The 16939-nt window shown below is 40.8% G+C and overlaps 4 protein-coding genes across 10 annotated transcripts in view; 2 read left to right on the top strand and 2 right to left on the bottom strand.

The window, feature by feature from the left end:
• Nucleotides 1–25: 25 nt before the first annotated feature.
• Nucleotides 26–1554, bottom strand: ubb (ubiquitin B). Its single transcript, XM_019895227.1, has 2 exons — nt 1416–1554; nt 26–824 (listed from the first exon to the last, which is right to left on the bottom strand). Exons 1-2 carry the CDS (start codon nt 1537–1539, stop codon nt 127–129), a joined length of 822 nt encoding a protein of 273 aa, XP_019750786.1. The 5' UTR covers nt 1540–1554; the 3' UTR covers nt 26–126.
• A 459-nt stretch (nt 1555–2013) lies between these two features.
• cenpv (centromere protein V) lies at nt 2014–6825 on the top strand. The gene is made up of 7 exons (XM_019895100.1): nt 2014–2024; nt 2520–2603; nt 3772–3864; nt 4224–4293; nt 4389–4503; nt 4772–4917; nt 6406–6825. Exons 1-7 carry the CDS (start codon nt 2014–2016, stop codon nt 6406–6408), a joined length of 522 nt encoding a protein of 173 aa, XP_019750659.1. The 3' UTR covers nt 6409–6825.
• Nucleotides 5591–16939, top strand: part of ncor1 (nuclear receptor corepressor 1) — a 51087-nt gene continuing 39738 nt past the window's right edge. For 5 of the 6 annotated variants that reach the window (XM_019895120.1, XM_019895119.1, XM_019895118.1 and 2 more), the window contains exons 1-3: nt 5591–5780; nt 5876–5990; nt 7315–7368. The gene's annotated coding sequence lies outside the window, so the exon portion shown is untranslated. Of the gene's footprint in view, nt 5781–5875; nt 5991–7314; nt 7369–15603; nt 15748–16939 lie in introns of those variants that run through there. The other variant, XM_019895116.1, reaches the window with a different exon arrangement.
• pigl (phosphatidylinositol glycan anchor biosynthesis, class L) lies at nt 6238–15095 on the bottom strand. Of its 2 annotated transcripts, XM_019895231.1 has the most exons (8): nt 14815–15095; nt 13914–14013; nt 10901–10991; nt 9825–9892; nt 9290–9321; nt 7084–7217; nt 6846–6977; nt 6238–6275 (listed from the first exon to the last, which is right to left on the bottom strand). In XM_019895231.1, the coding sequence occupies exons 1-7, from the start codon at nt 15059–15061 to the stop codon at nt 6849–6851; spliced, it is 801 nt and encodes a 266-aa protein (XP_019750790.1). In that variant the 5' UTR covers nt 15062–15095; the 3' UTR covers nt 6238–6275; nt 6846–6848. The 2 variants fall into 2 exon arrangements, with proteins under 2 accessions (XP_019750790.1, XP_019750789.1); XM_019895230.1 differs by lacking the exon at nt 6238–6275 and having other exon boundaries at nt 6526–6977.

The raw sequence follows: 16939 nt of genomic DNA, 5'->3' as shown, positions 1-16939 counted from the left end.
TTACTCAAAAAAAGACAATTGATTTGTTTAATCATTTATTCCAAGAATGCAATGAACATTTGGTCATGGCGAATGCCAAATTCAGAATACTATATTCAACTTTATCAAACATGAAATTGTGACCAACTACTGGCCACCACGCAGACGCAGGACAAGATGGAGGGTGGACTCCTTTTGGATGTTGTAGTCTGACAGTGTGCGGCCATCTTCTAGTTGCTTGCCAGCAAAGATCAACCTCTGCTGGTCTGGGGGAATGCCTTCCTTGTCCTGGATTTTGGCTTTGACATTCTCAATGGTGTCACTGGGTTCAACCTCAAGGGTGATTGTCTTGCCAGTGAGCGTCTTCACGAAGATCTGCATGCCACCCCTGAGACGCAGGACAAGATGGAGAGTTGACTCCTTCTGGATGTTGTAGTCTGATAGTGTACGGCCATCTTCTAGTTGCTTGCCAGCAAAGATCAACCTCTGCTGGTCTGGGGGAATGCCTTCCTTGTCCTGGATTTTGGCTTTGACATTCTCGATGGTGTCACTGGGTTCAACCTCAAGGGTTATGGTCTTGCCAGTGAGGGTCTTCACGAAGATCTGCATGCCACCCCTGAGACGCAGGACAAGATGGAGGGTGGACTCCTTCTGGATGTTGTAGTCTGAGAGCGTGCGGCCATCTTCCAGCTGCTTACCAGCAAAAATCAACCTCTGCTGGTCTGGGGGAATGCCTTCCTTGTCCTGGATTTTGGCTTTGACATTCTCAATAGTGTCACTGGGCTCAACCTCGAGGGTGATGGTCTTGCCAGTGAGGGTCTTCACAAAGATCTGCATGTTTACACCTAAGACAAAAATGTCACACGTTAAAAATCATGGCTTAAAATAATCAAAAGTCAAATGCGATATTATGGGAGCTAGCATTTAATCCATGGTCGATTTATAAATAAGTGTATACAAAGAGACATTTGAAACATAATTTAGTTGTAACGACCAATTGATGTTATTGAGTCGAGGGAAGAAAAATCATCCCTTAACGCTCCAGTCGACAGCGCCATTTTGAGTTCTTGTTGCAGTTGAACAAAAGGGAGTCTTTGTCGCCGCCCATAATGGAAGCCACCATTGAAAATGTCGAGTCACTGCTATTGCCAACAGCAATCCATTGCGTTAAACCATAAAGATCGACGACGATGGAATGTAATAACATGCTTATACAATAGTTTGTAAAAGCTAAGAGTACACACAAGTCTAAAGAAACTTTTTTTAAAACGCGTCGCCATTAAAACTCAACGGCCAACAGCGCTTACAAAGACCTGGTATGTGAGCTCAACTTTAACCGCCGCAAAAAAGATAATTTTACGAAAAAAACCCACAGTTGACTTGACAGCTCGAACAACATACGGGTATATATAAATGTATAAATTTAGGGAACTTACGATTGAACGTGGCGATATTTGCTCGATCAACTTCTCGCGTCTTCCACTCAAGTTCTATATACAACCGAAACGCAAAATCCCTTTTATATATTAGAGCGCCTGCCACGTCCTTGAAGGTATCCATCCGCACTAAAAATAGTTCCGTCATTCCCCGGCACACTGCATTTCAGGCTTTTGGGTTTATTTCGTTTACAAATGTTACACTTAAAATACATTTTAAGAAGAAATAAATACCATCAATTGTCAATAATACAGTCATCAGAAAACGATTACAAAAAAAAATGATTGGCATCGCGGACTAATATCACGTGGCAATAAGGTCCTTCTTGCCAGAATTTTCGAGAAGGATCTCAGCTTCTCGAATCTTCTTGCTGTGATTGGATGGCAGGGTTATTTGTTTGGCTTGTCATTGGTTGCTGAGCGGTAAGTAACCTCAATGTCGACGAGTGTTGCCACAACAACAAAGTCCCCAAACAAGACCTTTTTAAAAAAATACCTCGCCCTTATTGTTTGTTTCATCATACCTTGACGCATTACTGTGCGAATTTGTTTTTGCATAGTCTAAACTTGCTTGTTATGTATGTATAAATCACTCGAAATGGCTCTAAGGTGAGATGCCAAAATGTTGCGGTTTCATTTGACCCCAAATAAATGCGTCACTTCTTATGTGGAAACGTGACTGGTCAACACGTGCTACTTAGTCTTGCAATCGGGGCTTGTGCAGTATTATTTTAGACTTGGAGGGCGGGGGCTTCCACGGATGTCTTCACTTCAATTTAACTTCATACCATAGCTCCCTATTAGAAACCTATTTTTGCATTCGGCCCTGAGAAGCAGATGAAAAAAGTAGGCTACTCACGTGTTTTTATTTGGGGTACTTGTGCTTAATTAAAAACAAACAGACGATTTGACTTCTCTGTATAAAAGTACAGAATTTGAATTAGATACAAAAATAAAAATGCATTTGCACTATCTGTTATGTGCAAACTGCTTTTGATCATTTTGGACAATGAATAAACAAATGGGTTTTCTGCTATCATTTACTTCTTAAATAAGGCTATGGAATAATTTACTTCTCATAATCTGTTGCTATTTTTCTTGAAGTTCCTGCTCCCCCTGTATTTCTCCGCTTCACACGACACCAAAATTGCAACTGCAGTTGATGTTTACCTCGCTGTTGTTTTTAAGGTACTGTATTCATTCACACAGGGTGGAAAAAGTAACTAGCCTATTTGGACACAGTAAGCTGTAGAAAATACAGAATACAGATTTGTTTTCAAATGTATGCTGTAAAGAAAAAAAATTGTCACAACATCTACTTAAGAGACTATATTTTTGTACTAGTACTCCGTCTTTCTCCCAACATTCCAAATGCAAGCGTGTTGAGTTCATTGAGTACTCTGAATTATCCATAGGTATGAATGTAAATGGTTGTTTGTGCACTTCAGTGTGTGCACTGACTCGCCCAGTCAGCTCAGATATGCTCAAGCTCACCCATGACCCCAAGGATAAGCAGTATAGACAGTAAATGGATGAAAATTACATGATAATTGATGGATGGATGTATTGTGCAATATAGAAAAATGCTACAAAACTCTACAGTGTATTGACGCCTAGCCTCCTACTTTACCAGTATGCGTGGCATATTACAGTAATAAGGGCCAAAGTCAAGTACAGACACCCTCCATTTTGTCATGTAAAGTAATAAAACTAAACCCAAATGCTTTCTATATGGATCTGTGGCCTCATGGATTTCTAGATGTGGGTGATGATATGATAGGATACAGCTCATATTCGTGTATTTGGGTCACAGCACATCATCCAGCAGCATGTCATATGACACTCAACCCGTGCTGTACCACGTCAGAGTTTTCCAACACAGAGCTGTGTGTCAGGCTGAACTAGTTCAACCCTGGAGGAATGTGTTTGTGCAAGTCTGCTGTACTTTGCCCACCCTTGTGCTTGGAAATAATTACAGTGGGCCCCAAGAGCGTTCCTGGAAAAAGGCCTATCCCTTGCACTTGTAAAAACGGGTTTATCATGCGAAAGGTATGTATTGATGGCTCTGTATAACAAAGATGTTTAAGATGATCACATTTGAATAGACCTGAGAGGAATCACTTGCTGTGAATGAGGACATCTTAGTTACGCAAATGACCTGTGATGGACTTTGACGTGGGTACCTGTTGAAGGCGGGGCATCGGATCCCACACCACGTTTCGCAACATACAAGTCAATCTGGTTTGAGCTAGATCTTTCTAAGGTTAGCTAAATACAATTCCCTTTCTCATGTAAATGCTTGCTTGGAAATATGACGAAAAAATGACTTCCTTGTGACTGTTTCCTGTTGTTTCAGAATGGACCTTGTGAAACATAATGGTGGCTGTCATTGTGGAGCTGTTAGGTTTGAAGTTTGGAGCTCTCCACACCTCCATGTTTTTGATTGCAAGTATGGGTGTTTAATTTTTGTATTTCATGAGTACATAACATAATAGGATTACAATGAAAAGAAAAACAAGATACCAATGTGCGATCATTTAATCCATAGGTGTCAAACTCAGGTCCTGGAGGGTCGCTGTCCTGCATGTTTTCCAAGTCTCCTTGTTGCAACACACCTGATTCAAATGAACAGGTTCGATGTCAGGCTTCCGCAGAGCTTGCTGATGATCTGATCATTTGAATCAGGTGTGTTGCAACAGGGAGACTTGGAAAACATGCAGGACAGCGGCCCTCCAGGACCTGAGTTTGACACCTATGATTACAGTCACTTTTGTTTCCCTTTCTTTCTGACCTCTTTGTCGTTTCCAGCTGCAGTATTTGTACAAAGAAACAAAACCATCATTTCATTGTCCCCAAGTCCAACTTTACTCTTCTGCAGGTAGGCAACCCGATTTTCAAAAAGCTTCCAACCTCAAAACAAATCTAAGAGGAGCCATGTTTTCAACTCGTCCCTTTGTCTTTTTCTCTTCCAAGGGTGGGGATCATCTGACCACATATACATTTAACACCCACGCAGCAAAGCACACCTTCTGTAGAGTGTGTGGAGTCCAGAGTTTCTACACCCCACGCTCCAACCCTGATGGATATGGTATGAGAGAGAGAACTGTTTACACACCGCATGATGATTCTCACACCATTTCCATGTAATGTGCCGGTCAACATATTTTGTAAACACCAAAGTGATCATGGTGTGAGTTGATTGAGCAACACAAGTAAACAAACTTGAGACCACAGTCACATGGGGGAAATCCACTCCAAAAACTAAAATGAGAACGTGTTGCCCAATTATAAATTATAGGACACAACCAGTTCATTTATTTATTTATTTTTATTTTTTGCCATTATCTCCTTTTCAGGTGTTGCTCCACACTGTCTGGATCCAGGCACAGTCCAAAGTGTCACAGTAGAGAAATTTTGGGGGGACAAATGGGAAGAAAGCATGAAAGCACACAAGACGATCAGAGACATGTCAAAACAGAAGGAGGGCATCAAACTGGAAGAAATGAAATAATTTTACTGTGGCCCCATGGTGAGGCGGGTTCTCGGGGAGAAACGGCTGGTGATCATGATTCTCATACCGGCCTCCGAGAAGGACAGCTGGTGGGGGTACGCTGAAAGCAGCTCATCAACCATCAACACGGATGTTTTCCTGTGACGGTTTGCTTTATGGCACACAAACACGTGTACAAACACACGCACAGAGTAAATACATTGCGTCTGCAGTACACACTTAAAGGTGTGGACTCAATAACTAATCCTGTTATCAGTTAAACTAGACCACTTCTGAAATCCCTTATAAGACACACTAAATAGACCTAAAAAATGTATTGAGACATATGTTCAATATAACAGAAACATGTGGAAGTAAATGCAGTAAAGGCATCTTTTTTCTCTCCGGGAGACAACACTTCATCGCTAAGCCTTTAAATTACACTTGTCAATGAGTATGTGGATCTCTCGGATGTGTACATATAGCACATGCAGTGGACACATCGCTGAACACATTGATGTTTCAACTTTTTGCTTAGAGCATAGGTGTCAAACTCAGGTCCTGGAGGGTCGCTGTCCTGCATGTTTTCCAAGTCTCCTTGTTGCAACACACCTGATTCAAATGAACAGGTTCGATGTCAGGCTTCCGCAGAGCTTGCTGATGATCTGATCATTTGAATCAGGTGTGTTGCAACAGGGAGACTTGGAAAACATGCAGGACAGCGGCCCTCCAGGACCTGAGTTTGACACCTATGATTACAGTCACTTTTGTTTCCCTTTCTTTCTGACCTCTTTGTCGTTTCCAGCTGCAGTATTTGTACAAAGAAACAAAACCATCATTTCATTGTCCCCAAGTCCAACTTTACTCTTCTGCAGGTAGGCAACCCGATTTTCAAAAAGCTTCCAACCTCAAAACAAATCTAAGAGGAGCCATGTTTTCAACTCGTCCCTTTGTCTTTTTCTCTTCCAAGGGTGGGGATCATCTGACCACATATACATTTAACACCCACGCAGCAAAGCACACCTTCTGTAGAGTGTGTGGAGTCCAGAGTTTCTACACCCCACGCTCCAACCCTGATGGATATGGTATGAGAGAGAGAACTGTTTACACACCGCATGATGATTCTCACACCATTTCCATGTAATGTGCCGGTAAACATATTTTGTAAACACCAAAGTGATCATGGTGTGAGTTGATTGAGCAACACAAGTAAACAAACTTTAGACCACAGTCACATGGGGGAAATCCACTCCAAAAACTAAAATGAGAACGTGTTGCCCAGTTATAAATTATAGGACACAACCAGTTCATTTATTTATTTATTTTTATTTTTTGCCATTATCTCCTTTTCAGGTGTTGCTCCACACTGTCTGGATCCAGGCACAGTCCAAAGTGTCACAGTAGAGAAATTTTGGGGGGACAAATGGGAAGAAAGCATGAAAGCACACAAGACGATCAGAGACATGTCAAAACAGAAGGAGGGCATCAAACTGGAAGAAATGAAATAATTTTACTGTGGCCTAAAAATAGAAACGGCGTTTTTTTGATCAGCGTAAATACAACGCAGAACTTTTTTTTTTAACACAAGAAGAATGACTGAACATAAAAATGATCTTACAAGGCAAAACTGATTCATGTTGTGAGTTTTAGGTCATTGCTTTTATTACACTGGTGACCTCATGTGGACTTCATGCACGCAGCATTTCAGCATTTAATGTCAGGTGGCCTATTCTGGTCGGTTGCTAGATGCATTGTGACAACAATGACAGTGTCAAACTTGTCAGGGTTTACTCGCTATTTCTTGAAATTAAGTTATCGTAAATGATGTCTACTCCACCAGAAATGTGTTCCTGTGCATATGGTCCATTATTACCCTTTCTATATAACCAGCTAATTCGATTAAAAAAAGAGCTACAAGTGAAAAAAAAAATTGTGGTCACCTTCTAATACATTTTATTAACCTTTGGTCCATGTGGAATCATCTGGAATGTGTTGACGAACATGTAGCGTGAGAAAATGATGTACAGATACCGAAACCAAACCAGTTGAGTGCGATGACAAAGCATGGCGGCCTGAAAAGATGAACGTTTAGAGATGAGGATAAAACTTTGAAAAAATAAACTGTTTTCAGCTAACTGATACTTATTGAGTTCATGTGCGTGTATGTTCAAATCTTACTTTGCACTGCCTGTAGCCCTCTGAGCCTATTATGCAGCTGAGTGATGAGGGAAGTAGCCAGCTGAGAGGAAGTTCCAAGAAGGAAACATATTTCCTGAGCAAGCTGACAGTCACCAAGGAGAGCAAACGGCAGTCTGGGGAACAGGAAGAGACATTTCTTTTTTGGCGTCAGGTTCACGACCACTGCAGATGATGAATATTGATGTGAACTCTTTTCCTGGCACGTTACAGGAACTGAGGACAATGCAGCAATGCTACAAATGAGGCGTCCTCAGATGACCCAAGGTATCAAGTTACATTGGGCACTACACACACACACACACACACACACACACACACACACACACACACACACAAAATCTGTCCATCTAATTCGTTCAACATAAAAGATGCATTTAGCTAAATTTGATGATCTTGCTGACTGTTAACCCCTTTCCATTTGCTTTCTTTGATGATGCAACGTGCCATTTTTGGGGTCTCCTGAAAAGTGCTGATAAAAAAACAGATATAAAATATTAACCCTATAATGCCATTTGTATCATATTTGACAGATGTATTTTCATTATGTATCTAAATTTTTATATTACTGTACATTAAATCATCTGTATCAAATTTGATACTGCAGGTTTAAAATATGATTTTCCCCAAATTATCATTTTCAGATGTAATCTACATAATGAACATCTCAGTTCCCAAAAATGTGATTTTTCTGGCTATTCCTTGAGGGGTCAGGCATTATAGGGTTAATTCAAGAATTTTTGTTCATATTTACAAGAACCTTAATCATTTGTAGATTCGATAGATGGAAGATAACACGGGAAAACGCTGAATCATGTTGGGGCTTTTACTTCCCCTTACAAGTGAGACGGAAGATGCGTCAGTCAACCCAGTTTAGAACTGTAAAACCCGTTTGAGCATGATTGACGACAGGCCTGCTGGTTTTGAGATGACTCACGGAAGAGTTTTGGGCGTCGACTGCTATCAGTGCCGACTAAGCTGTTGCAATGTGATTAATTGGCCTGTTTCTTAAGAGATTGGAGACCCTTTTGACCTTAGTGGCTCTCAATCCGTTCACGTGCTGCCCTAGTTCTCCTGCATGTTATTTACATTGAGCAAATTATGTTACATTGGGAATAAGCAGTGCGGCACGGTGATTAGTGATTAGCGTTCTGCCTCACCGTTCTGAGGTTCAAAGCTCAAATCTTGGTTCCGGCCTTCCTGTGAGGTGCATGCTTTCGCTCTGTCCAGTTTTACTTGGATACTCCGGCTTCCTCCCACGTTTTAAAAACATGCATGTTAGGTTAACTGAAGACTCTAAATTGTCCATTGGTGTGAATGTGAGTGATTGACGATTAATCCAGGGTGTAACCTGCTTCTTACCCAAAGTCAACTGGGATAGGCTCTAGTTATGGGGACAAGCGCTTTTGAGATTCCAAGGAAATTACATTCGCGTTGGACTGTTTCATTTTTTTTTTTTTTTTAATTTCAATTCAATTACCGACATGTATGAAACAGGTCAGAAACAATTATCTGCTTTGGAGTGATGATGGAAAAAAATGTTATTGATCATGTGCTTAGATTACAGAGATAAAAACTTTTCATCACATCACCGTCTGTAATCTCTGTTCAATTGCTAGTCGATTAAAAAAAATTGCTAGAATGGTCATTAAGGTCAGTAAACAGAGCATACAAATCACCAAGTTGGCAAGACTGACTGCTTTTGCAAACACCTCACATCCCTGTTGTTAGATAAGATAAAACCTTTATTAGTCTCGCAATGGAGAAATTCCCAATTCACAGCAGCAAAGTTATGAAAGGAAGAAGTAGAAGAACAAAATATAGGAGCTGCTGGAAAGGCAGCCACTCCCACGGCGCCATCTTGAATTCAAAATAACACATTAGATTGAATTAGGTTAAGTTCCTTTGTATCAAACAAGCACCGCAAATTCCCTTGTGAATGAAATGTGCTATGTAGTGCAAATAAAAATCAATCCCTTGTCGAGACAGTAGCTTGCAAATGTAGTGTCCACAAGAGGACGCTATATATTAACAAACAAAATGTACCTTGCACCAAAGCTACATCATGTTAGGGTTATTCATGCTCACGATGTACATTTCCCCTCAGGATACTTCAAATCAAACTAATATTGTTTCTAGACACAAGTGGAAAAATAAGGTGAAAATACAGTGAAGGGATCAAATTTACCATTGGGTACTTGGTCAGTGGAAGCGAGGTGCCTGGAAGAGGAGAAAAAAAGGACAATTTAGTCGTTGAACGGATCCAGGAGGCAAAACACATTGCGTTTGACAATGTGGACAGAAACGACTCGCATCATACACTTGTCAGGTTGCAAGATTAGAGACTTGCTTTCGGTGATAAAACAGTACATTTATGCAAGGAGAAAAGCTTGTTTGGTATGACTCCCAAACCGGAACTGCCTTCCCATTTGTCCGTGTAACTGTCAGGATTTATTGCTGCTCTCTGAGAGCACAGCAGACTGTTTTGGAAGATTCTGTTGACCACAAACAGCAGTCCTGCAAAACCTGGGGAAAATCTGTTTTTTTGTGTGTGGGGAGGCGGTATCTTTGTGGGGCACAGTTTTTGGATAGATGATTGTTTTCATGTGCCTTTAATTCCACCCCCACGCCCCCATGTTGTTTGAGATAAGATGCTGTTTCATAATTAACTGGAGAGAATGTGGGTAGATTAAAAACACCAAAAACCTTGAAATTCAGTCTACCTGACAGCTTTATAGATTGCTACGTGATTGCTATGGCCACTCACTCCTCTCCCATCGAAGGTCAGCACCTGAAACAACAAAATGTGTGTCATTGAGTGGGTGGAAGGGCAGAATCAGAGTGTGGACTATTCTACAGGGAGAACAATTTTCCGGGTTATTTTTCAGGTTTCTGACTATGTCAGTGGAGGTCCTTGGCAGCTGCCGCCTGATATTTAGAAGCCTTTTTTTCTGTATGCTTACCTGAACCCTCGAAGAAGTGGGGAAAAAAAAAACTAGGTCTGTAAAATATATTAGGTGATCCCAAAAAAAAGGAGGTAAAAAAATTATAGGAAAAAAACCAACTTAAATGTTAAAGGTCATATTCTGTGCTATTTTGTGCTATGCTTTCCACCTGTCTGTTTATATCCTACAGTGAGGTATTCAGCGTTTACCTTCTTTTAATAGTTTGCATAATCTATGCGGCTTCTCAGATTTTCACTTTTTAATGAATGCTTGTGATTTATATGTCGTTGTACTTGCCCATTGTGCCATGTTAATTTCAAATCATTTTTGCTGGTGGCTTGGAAGGATGGGTGGAGATGGCATGTTTTCTTGGCTTCTTAAAATGAGAAAAAAAAAAGACCCACAACAGCAGCATGTGACCCTCTCTAAATTCACCTCCAATTACCCATTAATAATTAATAATGAAGTGCATTTTTGTTTTGCTGCATTCTCTATTCATTGACCTTGTTGCACTACTTTGATCTCCTGTTGAAGTCATCTTGATCACAGGTCTTTGATTCTAAATTTTCTACGTTCCCATTAGCTAATAATACTGCAAAACTGCACCGGGATTGATGTGAATATGTCTGTAAACACACATAATGATAAAATAAATGCCCGGCTTTTATTTGAAAGGAGGCTCCAAATTCAGTCACGCTTGAACAGAAAAAAGAGGTCGCTTGGCAGGATTTTTATAGAAACCACAAGGAAACAGGGAAAAGGGGCAAGTGAAGCAAATAATTCATGGAATGCTTCAGCGGTGTATGTTATCACAGGAAAAATCAAAGGAAAGCTACGACTTGAGTTGCGCATACCATGTTGAAAATGTGAGCTCTCAAGTGTTTCGCAATTATCGAGGTGACCAGGGAGACTCTCCATTCTGCTTTGGGATAGTCTGGAAGGTTCCTGGAAGACAAAAAAAAAAAAGCACTCTTGGCTTCGCTTGGTTGCAGCGACATTACATCAAGATTTTACTGAGATGCATCATGTCTGGATTGTAACCGCACAGGAGTAATAGAGTGCAAATTGCAACGAGGGTGAGGGAAATGTTGGGAAGTTAGGAGAGCAAGTAGAGAGCTGTGATGGATTAGGTCACAAATCTATACGATGTCAATGGGGGTCATGCTTGGTGGTGTGCGGGGGTCATTGTGTCAGAGAGAGAAGGGGGGGGGGCTGCAGTTCAAAGATAGGCCTGGCCTCACGGACTCCACTCAGACGTTTTGTGACCGCTTCGACATCGCATCATGTGTTTGAATCTTTTGAACGGGACGCCCAAAGGCATTCTAGCTCAAATCGACAAGCCATTTTAATTCAGGCTCGAGCCAAAGGCAAGAGCTGTTTTTCATTCGGGAATAAATCTGGCTCAACGTTTTATGGTTTCTTTCCTGGATTGGGGTTACACCCCTCCAACAAGTTCTGCCAAAACTGGCACTTGATTATCTGCTAGCAAGCGTCCTCGTGCCTTTTATATTACAGGACGTCTGTGCCGTCTTTCTCACTACCGCATTTTATTCAGCTGTTATTTTAGGCATTTCGCTGCAGGGTGAGAGGGATGTTGGGAATGAACAAAAGACACAAGACACCTGAACTTTCCTCAAGCAGACCAAGTGTTGGCGTCACTATGACAACACAGTAAAATGTCCTAAAATAACCTACCCATCTAGCACTTGGAGCTTTGCATGTGGATGTCTAATTGCTTGCAGGCGTTTGTGTGCAGTCGTTGAACTTTGGCCCAGTGAGGGGATTCTGTGCATGTGTTGGACAGGTCTTGTTTAGTCTGGTCACATGGACTATTGGCCTGTAGAGAAGTCAGACTGCTGTCTACAAAGTCACAGTGTAGAGTCCAGCAATGGCTGCATATACAACACATTATCTACATAAAATAACAGCTACAGAAAAAAAAAATAGATAGACCCTTAAGGTCCCTTTTATGCTACTTACGACTCACAAAAATTTAGGTCTGCAGCATTTGATGTTTGGGTGAAATCATCAGGATGAACCTAAGATGCACTACTGTATAACCTTTTGAAAACATCTTGTGATTTAACCGCTTTTCAAGGAATGTGGTAAAGCAACAAAAAAAAAATCAATAAATTAATACATTGATCCAGTAAAAGTGTTAATAAATGAACTGTTTGAAACATTGAGTTTTAGGAACAAAAGAGTGGCCGCTTGTTCTGAAGGCCAGACGGTGTTGTTTCAAGAGCCATGTGAAACGATTATGTACATAAGCGATGAAGATAAGAGTCAAGTAAATCCAGGGACAGCTCTGGGATTTTTTTTTTCTCTCTCTCTTAATATAGTGGTATATCATATATTGCCCCGCACCTTCACTTGTTTGTTCCAGGTTGCAGCATTCACTTATTTAAGGATGTACATGTTGTTAGATATATGGTACACACAGGCTGAAATCAGGGATCTTGATTTAAAATCAGTGAGAAATGGCAAGCGGAATCTTGGTTCAGTCTGATAAAAGACGACATTTGTGCAGTGCGCAGTTCTAATCATTTGCTGGGTGCAGACTGAGGTCAAGCCCGCGCGAGTGGAGAGGCAGCGGAGCGTGCTCCGATCGACCTTGATCACAATGGCCACAAATTGCACCGGGGCCTCAAATTCTGTCAACACAGCTGTCCTATTCATAAACAATAATGGGAAAATCCCATTTTCAAACTGGATTTACATGTCATCTGACATTCTGTCTTCTTAGCTTTCCAAGCCTACAGTTCTGAGAGAGGGATAGAGAGAGAGAGCGAGAGAGAGAGAGAGAGACTATTGCTATAAAGTACTTCCCCGCAGGACATCTCGCTCTGCAGCTACGTGTACTGGAATAGTTGGGAAGACTGGAAAGGATCAATGGAAGGTTATACTGCAAAACACATTGAGACAGTTATTCTAATAATAGAGCACAGAGCTATTCCCATCAGAGGTGTCCACAACAAGATTTCTGCATCCTTATCCGGAACTTTTACACTACTGAAGCCGCAGGAAGTGAATCTCATTCAGTGATATAGTTAATACAAAGAAATTGCCCCGAGTGGAACCCTACGGAAATTTTTGTGGGCATCGGCAAAGTTCTGAATGCTTTTGGTAGAAAGCAAACCATCATTTATGATCATCTGATCACCATGTTTTCCATCAAATTACCACATTATCTTATGGGCAGACCAAACAAGAATCTAGTCTGTTTTTTTTTTTTCCTCCTCTCTTTGGTGATAGGTGGAAGCTCAAGACAGAGATGGTTAACATGCAGACAAAGCACAAGGCCCTCAAACACACACTAGTCAAATAGTGTGGAATGACCTACATTACCAGTGCTCTGGTGCTCCGGAGCTTTGCCAAAATGTAGCCAAATAAGACTTTGGGATGCGGGGTGGTGCAAGAGAAGAACAGAGATAGGAAAGCAGTGAGGGGGAGTGAAGTCAGGAGTGAGTGGTGTTGCAGTTTGCAAAGTGCTGATTAAATGTGTGCTCAAACACCCGAATGCACAGAAGGGGAAAATGGGCCACAATCCAAGTGCAGACAGCTCTGAGGTCAAAGTTCAGATAGTCGCATACACACACCGAGACACACAAATCCATAGAGACTCATATGTAGGCTGCAGCCTGGAGGTGCTATGAAAAACATTTGCAATGGAAGCTGTGGTCTCACATGAAATATCAAATCCTCTTTTCACACAGTCAAGCATGTGATCATGATGGAGATTCAGAGAAATCTAATATGGAATTCTGAGAACTGATATGTTGTGGCAAACACTAAACAGAACCTTTAATGGCATGCACTTTCAATAAGCAAATGGTATCATGCGTCTATAATGTCTGTGCTGCTTACTTGTGGTCTAGAATGGTAATTCTGGAGGATGGTATGCCCAGTTTAGCACAGCTGTTGAAAAGTTCTTGCTTACGTTTAGCACCGTGATTGTAGTAGTTCCCTGCAAACAAATCAGGGTACACTTAAGGCTGCAGGATATCAAAATATTAGTCAAGCGTTATCAAATCAGGCCTGATAGATTTTGGAGATTTTTAATTAAGAGTTGTAATGCTCAAACTCCGACAGTGCACAATGACATCTGATTGGAATCCCAGATTCAACTCCTGACTAACACATAGGCTATGTGGGGAAGCTTGTCAATATTATGACTTTTGCACTGTTGTTGGTGCAGTGGGTCAAATAACTCTAATTTAAACCCAACAGTGATTTTAAAAAAACTTTTCAATTTCATTGTACTTGGATATTAGTTAGTTGACTCAATTATTACTTAAGTCCGCTCTTGCACGTGCATATGTTTGCTGTGCTTGTATATAGGCTTTACATTAATTTCCCTGGGCTAGTGGTTACGGCGTCGACCTCACAGTGCAGCGGTCGTGGGTTCGATCCCTGCTCCGGTTTTCTCCCACATTCCAAAAACATGCATGGCAGACTGTTTGAACACTCTAAATTGTCCCTTGGTGTGAGTGTGAGAGCGGATGGTTGTTCGTCTCTGTGTGCCCTGCGATTGGCTGGCAACCGGTTTAGGATGTCCCCCGCCTACCGCCCGAAGACAGCTGGGATAGCGCGCCCCCCCCCCTCCCCGGTACCCTTGTGAAGATAAAGCGGATCGGAAAATTGAATGTAATTAATTTCCATTTTTTTTGTATTCCAGCTAAATAAAACTAGAAACAAACTACAATTCAGTGAACACACGACTACTCGTCATAAAAGTAGACTTCATAGAAATATGGTGTGACTGTACCTTCCGATAAACACAGCAAATGCACGTTGACATTACATTCAACAAGTCGTATGATCGTTGGTCCAAAGAACATGCATTCATCATCCGGATGCGCGGTTACAACTAGACATTCAATGTCAGCCCCAGGTGATTCCAAGCTGGTGAAAGCATTGAGTCCATGTTTTAAATGTCGCCGATGTCGATAATAAATGCATTTTAAGCAAACTATGTACGTCACAAATACAATTACAACCAACCACAGGAACATTATTTTTCACCGTACTCATAAACAAACCGTGTCCAAACAAGTCTAGTAAATTAGGTTCCACTTATAAATTACGTGAAATCGTCGAACCAATTCGTAAAAGTTCTCGAAAAAAATCTTTGCTGGCCCTTGTTTAGATGTCTTCGTGTCTTATATTCAAAGTAACATACGCTTTGTAGGATACTTCACAAAGATACAAATATTGCATGGACAATGAAGGCGAAGTTTAGGATAAACATTTATTTTAGACAGAGTTAAAATAAGAAAACGCGTTTTTTGTGAAATATTTTATTTTCTCATATTAACGCAAAAAAATACAAACAAAACATGCCCTGTTCAGGGGAAATATTTAGCAAACACACAGCTTTATCCTTGCAGATACATAAATAAACACTAGTACAAATTATAACCGTCTCCACAAGAAGCTACCAATAATTTTAATAAATTTCCAATGTTTAAAAATAATAATATTGTAGATTTCTTAAAGTATATTATCCAAAATCAAGGTTGCGAATGAAACCAAACAAGGCAGTTTACTTTGACCTGCCAGGACACGAAGCGACAAACGCGGCGCAGCCGAGACTGCCCAGTCGTCCACTGCCCGTTACCCGCGGATTTCCTTAAAACAATTGCATACGTTTCTTCCTACAGATGCCGTTCCCTTCTTCGGTAAACTCTCCAAATATGAGGTGTGTGGAATTATTTTTATTTTATTTAACAAAGCAACATGCGCAGGGCAATGCGGTTTGAGTGCTCGGGTGTACGGTGAAATCTCCCTTGCAAGATGGCGACGTAGTTGCGAATTCAAAGGTGAAATATGGATAGGTTAGCTTGCTAACGACAACAACAACAACACCTTAAATATCGTGCCCTTTTTCCCGGAGGTCTGCAGTCGCGTGCGCTTGTTGGTTGTTTATTACTGCGAGGGTGTCTTTTGATCCCCGGGAAATGGTTCTATTGCGGTAGTCGGGCCACCCTCCCAAATAAGCGACAACCAGTACTGCTGTAATGATAAGTAGGCTAGCTTAAAATAGGATGATAAACATTTGCAATGTGCAAAGCATCACTGCAGGGGTTTAGATTTAAACACTGATTAAAAGCAGTTATGCCAAAAAACGTCTCTGAGAATATATGGCTAAAGCTAACCTAATATTCGAAGCACTACTAGGTGACGCTACTTTCAACTATTGGAACATTTGTGACTAAAAGTGATCGTTTAATGTTAAAAGCCTAATTCAGTGAGCACAAATTAAAGGATAACGTGAAAGGGAAACTGCTTGAACGTTACAATTTTGAGACGGTCACCATATCCGTGTTGTAACAATCTGTTGAGTAAAAGGTTTAAAAGGACAGCGATGCTCTTTCTCTAAGCAGGAAGTAGCAAAAAAGAGCAAAGGATCTGTATTGTTTGAGGCGAAATAAGGGTGAATTTTTGTATGCAGGGGAGAGGTCCTGATCGAGGTGCATCACTGAAACAATCTTCTTTTCCTGTTTTTATAACAGTCACTGACTCTGGAACAGTGCATTTTCTTGTTAGACGTTCCGTTTCGTACATCAGTACGATTTAATCGAGAGTATACAGCAGTATATTCAGAGGTGTTTTCAATAATAACCTGTGTTTGAGACCACAATAACACAATTAATTAGTCAAATCAACATTGCAATGTAGTAGACTGAAGTCTTTATGAACACAAAATATAAAGAAAAATAACTGGATGGGCATTGCTATTTTCAACATCACATCATACAGTAGTTAATATATTTAATCACATATTTTTCAATTCATGTAGACTAACACATGGCTATATGGAGTAAGACATGCATCACATTTAAGGACTTGAACATAATGTATAGAATATGACGTTTAAACATGTTGCAAAA

Source organism: Hippocampus comes, unplaced genomic scaffold (assembly GCF_001891065.2).
Source record: "Hippocampus comes isolate QL1 unplaced genomic scaffold, H_comes_QL1_v1.1 scaffold177, whole genome shotgun sequence".
NCBI lineage: Eukaryota > Metazoa > Chordata > Actinopteri > Syngnathiformes > Syngnathidae > Hippocampus > Hippocampus comes.
The sequence above is the reverse complement of the archived record's forward strand: the minus strand, read 5'-3'. Positions and strand labels throughout refer to the sequence as shown.